This window comes from Rhincodon typus, chromosome 33 (genome assembly GCF_021869965.1).
Source record: "Rhincodon typus isolate 14 chromosome 33, sRhiTyp1.1, whole genome shotgun sequence".
Classification (NCBI taxonomy): Eukaryota; Metazoa; Chordata; class Chondrichthyes; order Orectolobiformes; family Rhincodontidae; genus Rhincodon; species Rhincodon typus.
The window spans coordinates 22932535-22951626 of NC_063364.1; the positions used below are offsets into that span (position 1 = coordinate 22932535).

Consider the following 19092-nt stretch of genomic DNA (forward strand, 5'->3'; position numbering starts at 1 on the left):
TTACGAAGGACTTTTTTTTCCATTATACATTTGTATTGTGTACACCACATTTTTTATGTATGATGATGGTTATGTGGTGGCAGATTTATTCCCACCCAGAGTGAATTTTCAGTGAAGTACAAGATAGGATGTGCCCACATCCTGACAGTCCAAAGCAGGTCCGCTTGTATAGAAAATGACAAAGTGGACAGATATAAGCCAAAAATATTGACCGTGCTCCCAGCGTGATGCTACAGCTCCAAGGTCATAGGTAAGGCTGTTACATTTGGATACATTGCCTCTGGGCGAACAAAAATTAAAAAATCAGCTTCTGAAATGTTGGAAAAATCAGATTGGGATTCAGCTGTGCTGCCACCCAGAATTGAATATCTCCCTGTATTCTCTGTCAGCCTCCAACAGAAAGAACTGCCTCCTGAGAGAGATCTGAAGCTGCGCAATCATCTGTGGAACTGAGTTGATGCCACCGGGAAAGGAAGGAGAAAATGGTCAGGTTTTAAAAAGAATAATGGAAGGGCGACCTTATTAGTGTAGAACTGAGGTGATTGGAACCAGAGATCTTTTGAGTCTGAGTTCTCAAAGTCAAACTACCATCCCCTGTCATATCCTGAGAACAGTCGAGAAGAGACAGTCTGGGCTGGGGAAGGATGCCTGTGATTTATAACATCCCTTCACAAAAAACACTTCAATCAGTCATTTTCAGGCCCATTCAATCTCCAATCGCTTATTGCTGTTAGGTTGTCTTGCCAAGTTGTTGTTATTTTTTTTTTATCTAAAGCAAATCAAAATCAGATATAAGGAGAGTCTAAAAAAGTGTTAAGTGAGTAGTTGCTACAAGAGGAATACGAGCAGTGCTCTATATGAACCGATAATATATATCGCACAAAGCTCTGTATTCATTGTATCTGTCAATTTCAAACTAAAAACATCACTGAATATGTAAACCAAAGCTCACTCAAGCAACTCAAGATTGGTGTAAGCTACTGTATTATTTATTCTTGTATTAATTATATAACTGCGCTTTTAGATGGAAATGCTGGCAGTACAGAGAAGTTTTCACAAATTGATCCTGGGTATGCAGATGTGGGTAAGTTGGGGCTTGTACTTGTTGGAGTTTGGAAGAATGTGAGGAAGCCTTAGTGGAACATATAAGATTCTTAAGAGATATGACTGGGTAGATGCAGAGAAATTGTTTCCCTTTGTCGGAGATTCTAGAACCTGAAGACATTATCTCAGTGTAAGGGTACATTGCCCATTTAGGACAGAGATGAGTAAAATAACTCTACAGAAGCTGGTATCCCATCACCAAGCCATCCTTCATTTACGTGTGCATAGTACTTGTCACTGGTCCAGCTTCCTCAGAGCCAGCTCTCAGTCTGAACAGAACCTCTGACATTCCTGCTTATATCTGTCAGCCAGGGCTCCCTGATTGGACCAGGTTAACAGCCCCAATCAGGGAACTCATATTCTATAAGGTCCACCTGGCTGATCTCGTTACAATCACAAAAATGAGGAGGACTTTTACTTCTCTGAGAGGAAAGTGAATCCGTGAAATTCCTTACTGCAGAGGTATGTTCAGGCTGGCTTAAGGCTTATTGAAGACTGACACAGACAGGTTTTTAATCAGTAAGGAAACACGCATGAGAAAGATTCTTTTATTCATTCACGGGATGAGGGTGTTGCTGGCTAGGCCAGCACTTTATTGCTCATCCAAGGGGACACATAAGAGTCAACCGCATGTATTCCACACCAGGTAAGGATGGCACATTCCTTCCCCAAAGGACATTAATGAACCACATGGGTTCTTCCTGACAATCAACAATGGATTCATGGTCATCATTAGACTCTTAATTCCAGATTATTATTGAATTCAAATTCCACTATCTGCCATGACACTTTGAAAAGGAACATTGATCACCACCAAGTATATTGTTATTTTGATTTATTAAGTATCCATTCCACTTCTGTAGATATCTGTTAACCATTTGGATTTATTTTTGTTGCTGTGTCCCACCAGGGGCTGTCTAACCTGTAAAAGTTTATCATTTCCAGAGTAGAAAGGAGGATTACTAGCACTCTGTCCCAACCATTGGCTGGTACTGGATCAGTCTGCAGTGTACACAATCCACTACAGACCAAGAGGAAATCATGAAATCAAGAGGGGCATGATAGCAAGGCCATTGGTCAGTATATAACACAGGGAAGGTGGCAGCTTAGACACTGCCTCCCTGCAATATTCATAATAAATAAATAAGCACCATACAGGTAGTCTCGTTGCAATTTTTGTTTAAATCATGTCCTTTTTTCTGCTGTCAGAAAGATTCCCAATGCCAGCCAAAGCATTTTTGTTTCTGAAATCAGGGCTACAGTATTAAATCAAATGGTGATTGGCCCCATGGTAACCACATAAAGAATGGCCAATGAGGAACCAGTATCATTACTGTGCTATCCCCTTTATAAAGGGATGTATCATACAGCTAAAATTATTTTTGAAATTATTTTCTGTCAGTGCTAAGTTGCTCCTCCACCATAAGACAAGGAGCAAAATATTTAAAAGCCAGAGCTCTAACTCATAGCTAGTCAGCTAGCAGCTGAAGCTGTAATGTGAAAAACTGTATATCTAAGTGACACTCATCTCAATTTCATGGATGTTCTTTTGAAAGTTTCTTCCATTATTCTGACTATCTATTTACCAAGGGTGACACTGTTTCATATCACATCCTTCTTTGATGTAAATAAGTGGCTCATTCTGAATTAACAAGGCTGTCTGGAGAAAAAAAAGAATAACTCATATCACTGACACAGCATTGAAAAGATAATCGAGCAAAGATGGGGCAATAATACTCAATGAATATTACCAGCACTGACCCAGCCCCAGCAGAGTGGGAAACAACACTGACCCAGGTCCAGCCGTGAGTGGGTTCACTGCACTGACTCAGCTCCAGCAGAGAGTGGGTACACTGCACTGACTCAGCTCCAGCAGAGAGTGGGTATACTGCACTGATCCACCTTCAGCACAGTGGGTTCACAGCAATGACCAGCTCCAGCAGAGAGTGGGTATACTGCACTGATCCAGCCCCAGCAGAGAGTGGGTATACTGCACTGACCCAGCCCCAGCAGACAGTGGGTAAACAGCACTGACCCAGCCCCAGAAGAAAGTGGGTACTCTACCCTGACCCAGCTCCAGCAGAGCATGGTTATACAGCACTGACCCAGGCCCAGCAGAGAGTGGGTACACTGCACTCAGCCAGCCCCCACTCCAGCAGAGAGTGGGCATAAAGACTGACCCAGCTGCAACAGACAGTGGGTATACAGAGTGACCCAGCCCCAACAGACAGTGGGTATACAGACTAACCCAGCCCCAACAGATAGTGAGTACACAGCACTGACCCAGCCCCAGCAGACAGTATACAGATTCACCTCGCCCCACCACAGAGTGGGTATACCTCACACTTTTCTTGAAACAATCCAATCGGTGGTTCACAAAATTAGTGTTTCCACTGATCAAATGGGTTGGGAGAAGTTCACAACCACGTTAGCAACTTTGTACAAACATATCTGTAGGAGCAAATTTATTGTTTTATGAAGCAGGAGTGAATCCTTCTGTTCAGAGCTTGTTCCACATTCAGCACAAACATTCAACCTCCTTTCACAACTTGTCTGTTTTACTCCAAATGGAAATTTCAACCAGTATATTTCTATCATGTCAAAACTACTTGACCAAAACTGTACAATACATTTTTAAGACTGGTATTTACCCTGGCTGATGCTTTTCCACAGACAATATTTCCAGGGTCACCTTTGTCACTGTGTCCTATGAAGTGGCTAATCAACTTCTACCTATCCCACTAGTCATGCCCTTAAAGTGGTAGTTATCACATTTGTTGGTCTGTCAGGAAAATAAATATTTTCTTTTTTGCTGGAAATCCCACAACACCCCCCACCTCCACCCCCACCTCCATGCTCAGTTCCTTATTCTGAGTCAAGGAAACGTGAAACATGTCACTGTTGAAAACTTCTGTACATCAGTTTTCATTCTTTAGCCAGAAGCAGAGTTTTATGTAGAGGACAAGCTGAATTTTAAGGCATTGTTGTGTTACTGCACCATCGCATCTCTCCAATAAGTCATTCTCATGTTTGAAGATTATCATCAAGGAGGCAGAAAAGCAACAAACCGTCACATTACAGAAAAGACAAGATGCACTTTGATTCAATGATGGTAATTAAATCCAAATATCAGTAGTCAAACATGGTCAATTAGTATGGCCCATTATATCGACCATTCAAACCGTCCTTGTATTATGCACAGTCAAGTGTGACCACAGCTTAAATGTCAAATGCAATATTGGGAGCTGTATGAGGACTTAAATCCAGCATAACACCAGTACGTCACCTTATTTCAGTAACGCTGAAAGGAAGGACACAGATGCTACTGCAGACAGTTTTTTTCATCCCTGTGATCAAAGGAGTGTACATTTATGAAGCCTTCCCTTCAGGGACTAACAATCATTTCTCAAAGTTTGCCTTACAGTGGGTAGGGCAGCGTGCAACATTAATTTGCAAAGCAAGTCGTGGAGATTCAGTTCTGTCAATCTTGGGTCATTGAGCCACTACATGTGAGAGCATTCCTATTTTCCTTATGCACTGTCTTTATGCCTGATGTTTCTGGGCCAGAGCTTCTTTTGCTTCACCCACACAATTAGGCTCAGTTTCCACAACATCAGTAATAACATACTTGCGTATATCACCTTTAGTGTAAATACCTTTCCCAAGGTGCTTCATAGAGGCATTAAAAAAAATCAAGTTAGAGGAGGTTACAGGAAGTGGCTTAGAGACTCAGTCGAGGAGAAGGTTTGAAAGAGCATGCTAAGGGAGGGGTATGGGAAAACAATTTCAGACTAAGGGATGCAATCCTTTGAAGACACAGTGGGGGTAAAATGAAGTGAAAGTATACAAGAGATTGGAAGAAGAGAACTGAGAGGATGTGAGGTGTAGCAATTGCTTGACTGAAAGAAGCTACAGAAATTTGGAAGGCCTGATGTGATTGAAAGATTAAAGCACACAACAGGAATTTGATATTTAATCTATTAAGCAATCATGAGCCAATAATCACACCAGCCTATTAGGAACTAGTCTTTCAGGCAAAATTTACTGCCATTTTTTAACAATATAAGAACATAACAATTTACAGGATCCTAAGTAACTGTTAAGATCTACTTGACTCTTGCTAAAGTTCAACAAATGCCACCATTTTTGCACACCCCAATATAACAATGAATAATGCAACATGCTCAAAACAGATCAGTGGGAATGGAGATTGCTTTGAGAGAACATAGTTGTGACTATGTCTTGGACTGTTGCAGCTGTATCTACGGATTGTGACTCTCCGATGGACTTAAGCTGCATGGTTGTCCCTTCATGCATTCTGCCAACTCTGGGTTCTGCTGTGGATTGGACATCTGTGCAACATTTAAAGACTACACTATCCTGCATTACTCTGAGTCCCATGCATCCATCCTTCGTCCTTGGAGTAATATTTTTTCTCTCTCAGCAAGTCCTGAAAACTGTTTATGTACGCAATGAATGCAGCATCGAGGGCAGTGTTTCTCTTTTGCACCTCTAAAAGTCTCGATCATGTCTCTCCGTTCTGCTGCAATGTCAAACCAGTATCATTTACATCATCATTGACATATTCATCATGCATTATCCACAGAATCTGAAGTAGATGTTATTATCAGGTCCAATGTTGCACAATGTAGCCTCAGTAAGTTACAGAGAAAAAGGAGACAAAATAGTAATACTATGTGATGCGCTGATTTGAAAACTTTCAGATGTTAACATAATTAAGTGCAAAGCAGTTTATACAAAAAGAAGCCTCACATTTACTGGTTAAGACCCTTTATTATCTTTTCTTCAACACTCAGATCTAATGTTATATAATGAATTAATTACAAGCTTGTTAGTGAATCCCCTATAATGATGCCCAATGTAGGAAAGCTACAGGGCAAATTGTGGTCTCTTGTGGCACAGTGGTAGCATCCCTACTTCTCAGTCAGGAGAACCAGGTTCAAATCCCACCTGCTCCAGAAATTTGGATTAAAATGTCTGGGCAGGTTGATTAGGAAAGTTTCTCTGTGGGAAAGGGAGAAGTGGGGGAGTTTGCAATATCAAAATGGCCTGTTGCGGGGAAAGCATGGTTAAAGAAATGAAACAGCAGAGGCTCCATGATTGGAATACTGGGGTGGTAATTGAGGCAGGCAAGAATGGATGGAGGCTCACAGAGCAATGGATCAAAAACTGGAGGAATCGGGATTAGGGCCATTTCTAAGAGTGCGTTAGCTGGAGGCAGCAGGATCATTGCCAAAGCGCAGTGAAGAATGGAGAAAAGCTGAAACACTCACCGTGAATTGAAGGTAAAGCCAAGCCTGATTTTTAGTGGGGGCTGATAAAATTCCCAAAGCAAAATATTGATGGAGGCTGAACCAAGAAATGTGTAGCCATAAGCAAATAGTAATATTGTTCCATCAATCTGATTGGTTGATAATGTCATTTAATTAGTGTGAACTGATTTTGGGATTTCATTAATGTGTGATGTGACGCTGCTAACCCTGGTAAATCAGCCATATTGGCAGGTCAACTGGTCAGCAGGGAACAGCTCGACTGGTCAATAGGAAAAAACTTAAGTGGTCAATGGAGATGACTCAACTAGTCAACTGAGAACAGCTCAGCCTGCCAACTGCTTGAGTGGCCAACTGGAATCAAATCAATTGAGATAGTTATCTCAATTTCTAATTGACAACTAGTTAATCAGGGTCATTAATGACATATTTTGAATATGCTGATCACATTACAAATTGAAGACTTACGAAAAAATCAAAAATACTGCATTCACACAAATGATTCAATACATATTCGGCTTGGTTTAAGTCAAAGGATGAGATGAGCAAACCAGTAATTCCAGCATGGAATCTTGCTGCAAGGAAGTTCTAGCTAATGATAGAATTCAATCATTGCATCCTTCTAACATGAGGATCTGGTGGGAATACCAAGTTACTGAACAATCACTAAACTGTAGAAAGAATTGCCATTGACTCATTTTCCATTATAATATGCAAAGACACTGCTGTGCCAGTAACAACTCTGGACTGCTCCTTCAATAATCTCTCATCTTTTAACCAGCAGCGGCCTTATGGATATAAATAGATGCACTGCAACAGCAGCAGGAAAATAAAACTGATCTATTCCAGATACATGACTGATCCAAACAAACAAAGAACACTAATAAACCCACTCCTGATGGGTTTCAATTGACCAAGATTTTGCTCATTCATTGAAGAGGGGTTGTGTGCTGGGTGACTGAGATCTCCATTTTGACAGTTTTGTCTCAATTCACCAACACCCTGCTTCAAGCAAAACCTGAAGAAAGTGTTCGCATTGCTTCACCAATTCTAGCTATTCATCGAATGTATTCAACAACCTTTTGGAGGTCAACAAATCAACAGAGAAAGTTCTAATCAAAACAATTGTCCATCAATCCCAACTGTTCATGCATCCTCTTATAAGCAGTGATAAATTTGTCATATTATCCTTGTTCCTCCCTTCACCATCAACTCCCCTCCCCACTCCCACCCAGTCACATAAAACCGGAGGAGTGGGCAGGGCGGGAACTCGCATCCCATTACTCACCCTTCATTCCAAATTTGGAACGGCGTCCATATTTGTTAATCATTATGAACAAGACGAGCAGGAGGACACAGGCAAATGCAGCAAGTCCAACAGCGATGGAGACCTGGGGGGGTGGGGTGACAAAGCAGAGCATTAATTATGTTGTCTCTAGAATTCAAAGTACTCTACCCTCAGCATCACCAGGCTCTCTTTAATGTGTCTTTAATGAGCAGCAGCCTGGCTTCTCTTCTTTTCCCTTGAAGTATCAACCCATCAAATATTCATGAATCAAAGTCCAAATTGAAGGGACATTTTTAATTAAAGTTAACTAGCAATCTCACTCACTTCACAAGTGTGCTTCAAGATTCAGATTGAATCCTCCCAGATGGCACAATCTGCAACATTGAGGAATATATATAAATAAAATCAGGCCTATCAGCCGCATTGTCTGCACCTACGATAGTAAATATACAAGTAATGTACCTAACATATACACTGTACCTTGTATTCCAACATAATAAGTGCACATATTCTGTAAAAAAAAACCAAAAGAACTGCGGATGCTATAAATCAGGGGCAAAAACAAAGTTGCTGGAAAAGCTCAGCAGGTCTGGCACATATTCTGTACTTCAGCATGGAGAATATCATTAATCTGTACCCTGACACAGGGAACATACATAAACTGTATCTGAAACTGGGGCACATACACATTTCTATTTTCTTACACTCTAACCATCTGCTCATTCTAAGAGTGGCTTCTTACCTGGGGGAGGATAGAGAAAGTGTAGCAAAGTTTCATTTCACAGCACGTCATCCAATGTGCGTGCAAGTGGAAGATCACCATGTACATCATTCAAAAATACATCAAGGTTTATTTAGTGTATGACAATCTTTATTATGTTATTAAGCACAGCAGTTAGGTAGAATATCAATTTAGAAGCATTTCATGTGCAGATTCTTTGCCCTCAAAAATGGTTGGTGGTACCCTATTAGAAGTCCTTAAAATTATTAACAGTGTTGATAGGGTAGCAGCAGGGGAAGAAGGAACATCCAAATCTTGGGATCATATAATAGATAGCCAAGAATAAATTCAATATCAATCTCAGGTAAAAGTTTTTCCTCAGAGGATGGTTGGAATGTGGAAAATTTGCAACCACATGAAGTAGCTGAAGTGGATGGCATTGATGCATCAATGGGAAAACTGGATAAATGCATGTAGGAGAAAGAAATAGAGAAGGAGACAGAATTAGATAGAATAGGCAGAGATTCATATGCAAATCAAAGATTGGCTACAGGCTGTGAAGTCCAAATAATGTTACATAAATACAAAACCTTTTATATGACTTACTCATTGAGTCATATGAATTTCTTAATGTTGTAGACCTTGCATTGTTCTATTGCACCAAAAGTCTGGAGTCATAGCCTTGTAGCTAAATGCATTTTTGACACAAAGCTTGTGCTTCAATTCCTGGGCACATTATTGGTTGTTTATCTGGATCTCGATGCAAGAATAGACACTCTTCAAAGTGTGGGAAGTTGGAACTATTGGATGAAAGTATTTTAAGATGAAAGATCTGAAATAATCTAATACACAAGTGACAGAAAAGCCCCCAAATGTAATGACAAATAGAATGACCTTCCAAGGTCAGTTAGCGTACAACTGCAGCAAGGCATCCTACAATATATACTTGATACACAAGGTAATAGTTCTAAAGGGGTTAATGTTCATGTTATATTGGCTGCACCCATGCTGATGTGACACATGCAGTGGATGGAGGCAATAAGTTCTATTCCAGTTTTCAGAGGGAGCAGCTCCTAGAAATTTAACCCCATCAAATCTAGGTGCACTTGTCGCAACACGCAATAAACCTTATTATCTGAGAAAAGTTCCTTTTCCATACATACCCTATGTGGTATATAGAACAAACAAAACTAACGGAGGTGGCAGTGAACTAACTCAAACCACCCTGAGTGGGTAGCACATACTGGTAGAGGTGACAAATATACATAAGGTGCCAGCAGTGGTCATCTGGAAAAATATAACAATGCTGTTCTTAAAAGCAGACAATGCTAAGAATCCATGAATGAACAAGAGAGTTCTCATGCAAACTACAGGCCACGTGCACCCTTCACAGGAGGGTACCCACTGTATATATGGCACAGGCTGTTTTAAGGTCTTTCCTCACAGTTGCCTGTGATCAATATATTTGAATCTGGATGCATTGCCTACCTTTGGAGTTTAACTAACCTAACAGCAAGCTTTTTTTGTTTACAAATTGAAATAAGGTAAGCTTATTTTTCAGACCCTGGCTCTGGATATTACTATTGAAAGCTACATCCTATTCATACTCTCCAACTCTCTTAAACATGCACAGCAAAACTAGATACAGATAAAGATAAAAGCAACTAATAGAAAAATGGAATCATGTTCAGTCGCTGTTTCAGTGCTTGTCTGTTACTGTTTTGTAGTCTAGTTATGTTGTCCGAAGAGAAGGCTTTGAAATTGCAGGGATCATTCTGCAGCTTTGACAGCTTAGCTGGTCGGTCAGAGATTTGTTTCACAGGTAAGCCTGAAGATGGAATGAGGCTTGAGAGAGATGATCCTTGTTTCCTTCTCAAAGGGTTATGAGGAGGCACATTCATGCTCCAGTGACTACAGCTGTCCAATGGCTTTCAGCTGAGTTCCCTTCTCTTGTCTAATGGGAATGAGTCTGGCTCTGGAAAAAAAAACTGTCTGTTTGCTTGTTGCGGTTTACCTCTCCTTGTTATTTTTCTTAAAGGAAGCAAATATGACCACCATTATAACGTGACCCAGAGAAAATGTTAAATCATCCTCCAAATAAGAATAATTTTAATTACTGTCTGAATCTTTCTCCCACCTTCTGTTGTGACTTTTCACACTTCAGTGTCTTTTAACAGTGAATGTATTTTGTACTTGGAGGAAGATCATCAAAGTCAATGGTTTCTATTTATACTTGTGAAACATCCAATGAATTCTCTTATGGCATTGATTTCTGGGAATATTCTTTCATCTCTTCAGGAGATAAAAGGTAGCGGTCAAATCCACGAGAGATGTTGACCTGATCTGAGTTCATTTTGAATCAAAGTAAAGATAATGTCACCATAGATCCACCAGGCCACAGGGCTGCTCTCTAATTAGAGAGAGATGACTGGTGGTGGTTTTAACTTAAGGGCCACCACGTCTCAGGCGAGGGGTGAGATTGAGAAGGAGAGTCCTTCCCGCTAACCTCAGCTGGTGCAGGAATTGAATCCACACTGTCAGCATCACTCAGAATTGAAAAGCAGCCAGGCAGCTAACTGAACTAACTGAAAGATTGAAAGGCATAATATTTCCTAAATGGTGAGAAGTGCAAAGGGACCAGGACATCCTTGTCCATGAATCATTAAAAAAGTTAGTGTGCAGTTGCTGCTAGCAATTAGGAAGGCACATCGTTTATGGCCCTTATTGACAGGGGATTTGACTAGAGAAGTAAAGATATCTTGCTGCAATTGTGTAGAATTTTGCTGAGATCAGAGTTTTGGTCTCCTTATCTAAAGAAAGATGGATTTGCCGTGAATGGACGTTCACCAGTCTGATTCCTGGGATAGAAGGACTGTCGGATGAGGAAAGACTGAGGGATTTGTATTCTCCAGAGTTTCGAAGAATGAAAGGTGATCTCATTGAAAATTACAAAATCTTAATGAGCACACATGACAGGGAGCATGTAGATAAGATGCTTCTCCTGGTTGCTGAGTTTAAAACCAGGGGACAAAATCTCAAAATAAGAGATTGCTAATCTATCAGAAGGATGTAACTGCACTGGAGAGGGTGCAGAAGAAATTCACCAGACTGATGCCTGGGCTTAAAAGTCTCAATAATATGGGGTGACTGAATAGGCTGCGATTGTTTCAATGGAGTGAGGGGGAGTCTGATTGAGGTATACAAAATTATGAGAGGCATAGACAGAGTAGATTGTGAGAATCTTTTCCCCATGGTAGATACTTTTAAGGCCAGAGACCACCAGTTTAAAGTGAGGAGTAAGTGGTTTAGAAGAGATCCAATGAAAAGAGTTTTCACACAGAGGGTGGTAGAAATATGGAACATACTGCCTCCGAAGGTGGTGGACGCAGGTACTCTCACAACTTTGAAGAAGCATCTAGACGAATACTTAAAATACCAGGGCATAGCAGGCTATGGACCAAGTGCAAGTAAATGGGATTTGTGTAGTTTGGTGTTTGTTGGTTGGCATAGACATGGTGGGCTGAAGGGCCTGTTTCCATGTTGTGTCACTCTGTGACTCTAAGAAGTAGGTATGTTAAGGCTGAGATGAGGAAGAATTTCTCAGAGGATGGTGAATCTTTAGAATTCTCAAACTCAAAGGGCTGGGGAAGTTCAATTAATTGAGTTTGGTTAAAGACTGAAATTGTACGGTCACGTAGCATTGGGGTAGATGACAGCCATGATCTAGTTGAGTGGTGAAGCAGGTTTGATGGGCTGAATGACCTACACTTGTTCCTATGTTTCCTGCTTTCTACATGTTAAAAAGCACAGGAAACACAATTCCCTTCTCCATGTGAATACCAGCTTCAAGGGACTTTTGTGCCCTCTAAGTCAACTAGATTTTATTTATCAATGTCAGTTCTATGATGTGTGAGCTGAACAACAGTTAAAGTATTACTAAAAACCAATTTGCACTGTACGGCTTAACAAAACCTATGAGTAGGACCTTTCCAATATAACTCATTGACAACAACTGTGGATTATGAAGGAGATAACTTACTAAAGTGCTTTTTTTCTCTCTCTCATTTCACATCATTCTCTATCTCAATGATCGGTGCCTTTCTTTCTATTTTATTGCTATATATTAAACATAGAATATAAAAATCAAATTCCAGTTCTGACCGACAGTGAGGTATAAAACAAAGCGATGGCACACTGCAAGCCTCTGTTGATATCTATCTGTGGATAGAAAATACACCACACATTCATTGGTGCAAACAGGTAAATGTCCATTAATAGAAAGGTAAAGTTGCCATAGACCTCCTGGACCATAGGGCTGCTCTCTCATTAGAGAGAGACAACTGATGGTGGTTTAATGATGGAGGGTCACCATGCCTCATGTGACAGGTAAGATTGGCAAATAGAGAGTTATTTCTTCCTGATGCCAGTCTACAAATCCTTGAATTTTGTGCCAGGAGCCGCAGCCCTTGACATTGTCCCACAGGTATGAGGCACTTGCTCCCTGCGTGGATGAGGAACAGGGCTGTAGGAAGGATGAGTCAACTGACCAAGGCACCATGGTCCAGGAGGCCATTCAAGAGGGGGGAGTGAAAAGACAGATTGTAGTTGGAGGGGATCCCATCATCAGGGGAATAGACAGTATCCTTTGCGAGCAGGATAGAGAATCCCGCATAGTGTGTTGCCTGCCCAGTGCCAGGGTGCGAGATATCTCTGACCAGCTTGAGAGGATACTAGAGATGGAGGGGGAGGATACAGTTGTTGTGGTCCACGTAGGTACCAACAACATAGGCAGGACTAGGAAAAAAGATCTGTTTCGGGATTATGAAAAGCTAGGAACAAAATTAAAAAACAGGTCTTCAAGGGTCATAATCTCTGGATTGCTGCCTGAGCCACATTGGCATAGGGAGGCGAGGATCAGGGAAATAAACACGTGGCTAAAAGAGTGGTGTGGGAAAGAGGGTTTCCTTTTCATGGGGCACTGGCATCAGTTCTGGGACAGGAGGGATCTATACTGCTGGGATGGACTCCACCTGAACAGGGCCGGGTCCAGTGTTCTGGCGAAAAGGGTAAATAGGGTGGTTAATAGGACTTTAAACTAGTAAGTAGGGCAGAAGGGAGAAGTGAGCGTAGAGGGAGAATAACAATTAATGTAAGGCAAAGCAGCAGGTTAGCAGGTGACAAGGAAGCTTCAACTCCATTGAAAATTAGGAAAAAAGATAAAGGGAAGGAGAACTCAAGAGCTGTTAGTAATGGAGGTAATAGGACCCAAAAACAAGGTGCAAAAACTGGCATAAGGGCACTTTATCTGAATGCTCGGCGCATACGAAACAAGGTGGATGAGTTGATGTTGCAAATCATGGCAAATGGGTACAATTTAGTGGCCACTACAGAGACATGGTTACAGGATGGTCATGACTGGGAGTTAAATATCCAGGGGTATCAAACTATTCGGAAGGACAGACAGGAAGGTAAGGGAGGTGGTGTTGCTCTGATTTTTAAGGATGATATCAGGGTGGTAGTGAGAGATGATATAGGTTCTACTGAACAAGATGTTGAATCCATTTGGGTGGAACTTAGGAATAGCAGGGAGAAGAAGTCACTGATAGGTGTGGTGTATAGGCCACCAAATAATGACATCGTGGTGGGGCAGGCAATAAACATAGAAATAGCTAATGCATGTAAAAATGGTACAGCAATTATCATGGGGGATTTTAATCTACATATCGATTGGTCAAACCAGATCGGTCATGGCAGCCTTGAGGAGGGGTTCATAGAATGCATCCGTGATAATTTCCTTCAACAATATGTAATGGAACCTATGAGGGAGCAAGCTATCCCAGATCTAGACAGGAATAATTAATGATCTCACAGTTAGGGATCCTCTCGGAAGGAGCGATCACAGTATGGTCGAATTTAAAATACAGATGGAGCGTGAGAAGGTTAAATCCAGTACCTATGTCCTGTGCTTAAACAAAGGAGACTATGAAGGAATGAGGAAGGAGTTAGCTAAGGTGGAATGGGGGCAAAAACTTTATGGTGGGTCAATTGAGGAACAGTGGAGGACTTTCAAAACAATTTTTCACAGTGCTCAGCAGAAGTATATTCCAATGATAAGGAAGAACTGTAGGAAAAGACAGAACCAGCCATGGATGTCTAAGGAAATAAAGGAAAGTATCAGATTGAAAAAAAATATATACAAAAAAGCACAGAGTAGTGGGAAACTAGTAGACTGGGAAATCTTTAAAGGCCAACAGAAAGCCATAAAAAAAGTTATAAAGAAAAGTAAGATAGATTATGAGAGTAAACTAGCTCAAAATATAAAAACAGGCAGCAAAAGTTTCTATAAATATGTAAATCGTAAAAGAGTGGCGAAGGTAAACATTGGTCCTTTAGAAGATGAGAAGGCCAATTTGATAACTGGGAATGAGGAAATAGCCGAGACATTAAACAGTTATTTCGTGTCGGTCTTCACAGTGGAAGACACAAATAACATGCCGAAAACTAATGGCAAGAAGGTTATAGCAGGTGAGGACTTAGAAATTATCATTATCACTAAGGAAGCAGTGCTGGGCAAGCTAATGGGGCTAAAGGTAGACAAGTCTCCTGGCCCTGACGAAATGCATCCCAGGGTACTAAAAGAGGTGATGGGGGAAATAGCAAATGCACTAATAATTATTTACCAAAATTCACTGGACTCTGGGGTGGTTCCCGCAGATTGGAAAACAGCCAATGTGATGCCACTGTTTAAAAAAGGAAGTAGACAAAAAAGAAGTAGCTATAGGCCAGTTAGCTTAACTTCGGTAATTGGGAAAATGCTTGAATCTATCATTAAGGAAGAAATAGCAAGACATCTGGATATAAATTGTCCCATTGGGAACACCCAGCATGGGTTCATGAAGGGTAGGTCATGTTTAACTAATTTGGTGGAATTCTTTGAGGACATTACTTGCATGGTGGACAATGGGGAACCTGCGGATATGGCATTTGACAAGGTGCCACACCAAAGGCTGCTACATAAGATAAAGTTGCACGATATTACAGGTAATGTATTGGCATGGATAGAGGATTGGTTGACCAGTAGAAAGCAAAGAGTAGGGGTAAATGGGTGTTTTTCTTGTTGGCGGTCAGTGGCTAGTGGTGTGCCTCAGGGATCAGTGTTGGGACCGCAATTGTTTACAATGTACATAGATGATTTGGAGTTGGGGACTAAGTGTGGTATGTCAAAATTTGCAGATGACACTAAGATGAGTGGTAGAGCAAAGTGTGCAGAAGACACTGAAAGTCTGCAGAGGGATATAGATAGTCTAAGTGAGTGGGCAAAGGTCTGGCAGATGGAGTACAATGTTGATAAGTGTGAGGTCATCCATTTTGGTAGGAATAACAGCAAAATAGACTATGTTTTAAATGGTAAAAAATTGCAGCACGCTGCCGTGCAGAGGGACTTGGGTGTCCTTGTGCATGAATCGCTAAAAGTAGGATTGCAGGTGCAGCAGGTAATTAAAAAGGCAAATGGAATTTTGTCTGCCATTGCTAGAGGGATGGAGTTTAAAAACAGGGAGGCTATGCTGCAGCTGTATAGGGTCCTGGTGAGGCCACACCTGGAGTACTGTGTGCAGTTTTGGTCTCCTTACTTGAGAAGAGATATACTAGCACTGGAGGGGGTGCAGAGGAGATTCACTCGCTTGATTCCAGAGTTGAGAGGGTTGGATTATGAGGAGAGACTGAGTAGACTGGGCTTATACTCATTGAAATTCAGAAGAATGAGGGGCAATCTTATAGAAACATATAAGATTATGAAGGGAATAGATAAGGTGGAGGCAGGGAGGTTGTTTCCGCTAGCAGGTGAAACTAGGACTAGAGGGCATCGCCTCAAAATAAAGGGAAGCAGATGTAGGACTGAGGTCAGGAGGAACTTCTTCACCCAAAGGGTTGTGAATCTGTGGAATTCCCTGCCCAGTGAAGCGGTTGAAGCTACCTCGCTGAATGTTTTCAACGCAAGGCTAGATAAATTTTTGAACAGTAAAGGAATTAAGGGTTATGGTGAGTGGGCGGGTAAGTGGAGCTGAGTCTCAAAAAGATCAGCCATGATCTTATTAAATGGCGGGGCAGGCTCGAGGAGCCGGATGTCCTACTCCTGCTCCTAGTTCTTATGTTCTTATGAATTCAGCATGACACAGGGTGTGAAGGCAAGATTGAAGGTCCTTCAGTTGGTACAGGAAAACACTGAATCATACACACAGATTTATTGGCTCGGACACACAGACATAGAGTTGTGTACATATTGGATAGTACACATTGATGTATATTCAATAGTGTACTCATTCAATAGTATGCACAAAAGCAATATAACGTGTAGGTACAGCCAACTTGTTAGTCTTGGTACTTTCACATTCCTCTCCGCCAGCAGTAGTTTTACAATAATTAAAATGTTCCCCTAACTGCAAGTGAAGCTGTGATTAAAAGTCCTAGCAAGCCAAGAACTTCGTCGTCAACACTGTTGAGTATGATTACCTAAGAATGTTCTGGACCATTATCTCAGCTAAAAATGCCTGCCAGTTGGAACACAGAGCTACACAAGTTTCCCATTGTGCGATGGTACTCCTGCTTTAAGGAGTGAATACATACTTTGCTTTGGCAGGTGGAGGTGTTAATCTCACAGTCAAAATGCAATTAGCAATGAGTGCTCTGATAAAATCTCCCCCTAACTAGTCCACAGTTCCAATGCAGATCATAAGGATTTTTGACACAGAAGAGAAGACAGGAATACTCTTGGAATCAAGGAAATCCTTCATATGTTTACTATCAACTCTTGCCAATAGCTTTGCGAATTTGGGTAATGGACCTGAACTGTTAACTCTGTTTCTATCTCCAGAGAGGCTGTAGGACCTGTTGAGTAGTTCAAGCATTATTTGTTTTTACAATCAGAATTTTGTTCCTTCAAAACCAAATCTGGTCCTAAAGGGACCAAATCTGAAATCCTTGAAAATTTAAAAATGCCAGTGTTAGAGAATGAAAAAAAGAAGGCTCTTTGGGAAGGACACAAAGTGATGTTAATTTTGACAATAAGTACATATATTTAAAAGGCACCACCATGGGAGGGGACACAGAAATACTGAGAGATGGCATATCTTTTGAATAATCCCTTTATTTCCATTTGCTGCGCATGGAAATTGAAATGGACTCTGCCCAAAGTGATAGCTAGTTCTTTTTGAGAAGAGAGCAAGAAATTTTGGAAGCAGAATTATTTTAATTCTGAAGGTGTTGAGAAAAGGAAGGTCAGGGGCCACATAGGGCCGTTCAGAAGATGGCCATTGATGGTGTGCCACACTTTGGAAGATATCTTTAGTGAATCATTAGGGTTAGGCGTTATGAAGGACTTGGAGAGGAAATTTAATATCCACCATTAAGTAAAAAAAAAGAGGATTATTGGGAATTTGATTTCTGTTATGCGTGAAATGTTGCATGCAAGTTTGGAGAAAGTCATCATCAAAAGCTTAAAGGTACATAAAACTACCATGGCAAGTCGATATAACTTTAACAGTAATCAAACCTGTTAGCAATTTTTGAGGAGACATCAGATCCTATGCATAAACGAACTTTCACTGAGATTGCTCATGCAGATTCAATGAGGCTTACGATACAAGCTTCTTGTGGCACAAGGGTAGTGTCCCTACGTCTGGCCAGTAAGTCTGCGTTCAAGTCCCACCTACCCTGTTATAAATGTCCAAACAGGCTGAATAAAATAACTACAATACAGACACAGGCCTCATATGTGGTGAAGATGCAAAACCATGGCAGCAGCCATCTTTAATTGCCTTTAGAATGTTGAAGGACCTCATCCCTGAGCCCCTAAGCTGGCATTGTTGTTACAACTGAAAGGCTTGTGGCTAGGCCAGTTGAGCATTTAGCTCCATTATGTGGAATTAGAGTTGTAAAAGGCCTGACATGGTAAAGGTGGATGGTCCCCGTCCTACATAGAACGTAGAGCAGTACAGAGCAGGAACAGGCCCTTCGGTCCACCACATCCGTGCATACCATAAAGCTATTCTAAACTAATCCTATCTGCCTGCACATGATCCGTATCCCTCTATTCCTGACTGTTCATGTATCTGTCCAAATGCCTTTTAAACACTCCCATTCTATTTGCTTCTACCGCCTCCTGTGGCAGCATGTTCCAGGAACCTACCAAACTCTGCCTTAAAAACCTGCCTCAGACATCTCCTTTAAACTTTCCCCCTCTCACCTTAAACATATTCATTCTGGGAAAAAGACTCTGACTATCCACCTTATCCATGCCTCTCATAATTCTATATACCTCTATCAGGTCAACCTTGGACGCTCTAGTGAAAACAATCTAAGTTTGTCTAACAAACCTGCAGGATATTAGTGAACCACTTTTCTTTATGTAATAATCAGGCAAATTTTGTGAGTTTATTTTTTCTAATGCCAGTCTACAAATTATTGAAGTTAGAGATAACAAGGTGTAGAGCTGGATGAACACAGCAGGCCAAGCAGCATCAATGGAGCAGGAATGCTGAGGTTTCGGGCCTAGACCCTTCTTCAGAAATGGGGGAGGTGAAGAGGGTTCTGAAATAAATAGGGAGGGGGGGCGGCGGATAGAAAATGGATAGAGGAGAAGATAGGTGGAGAGGAGACAGACAGGTCAAAGAGGTGGGGATGGAGCCAGT

At 41.2% G+C, this 19092-nt stretch overlaps 1 protein-coding gene across 1 annotated transcript in view; it reads right to left on the minus strand.

Annotated features, from left to right (window-relative positions):
- The window catches only part of ntrk3a (neurotrophic tyrosine kinase, receptor, type 3a), a 659663-nt gene that overhangs the window by 257016 nt on the left and 383555 nt on the right, over positions 1–19092 (minus strand). Inside the window, exon 11 of the mRNA XM_048615740.1 lies at positions 7684–7786. Within this exon, the coding sequence (XP_048471697.1) occupies positions 7684–7786 (103 nt within the window). The remainder of the gene's footprint in view (positions 1–7683; positions 7787–19092) is intronic.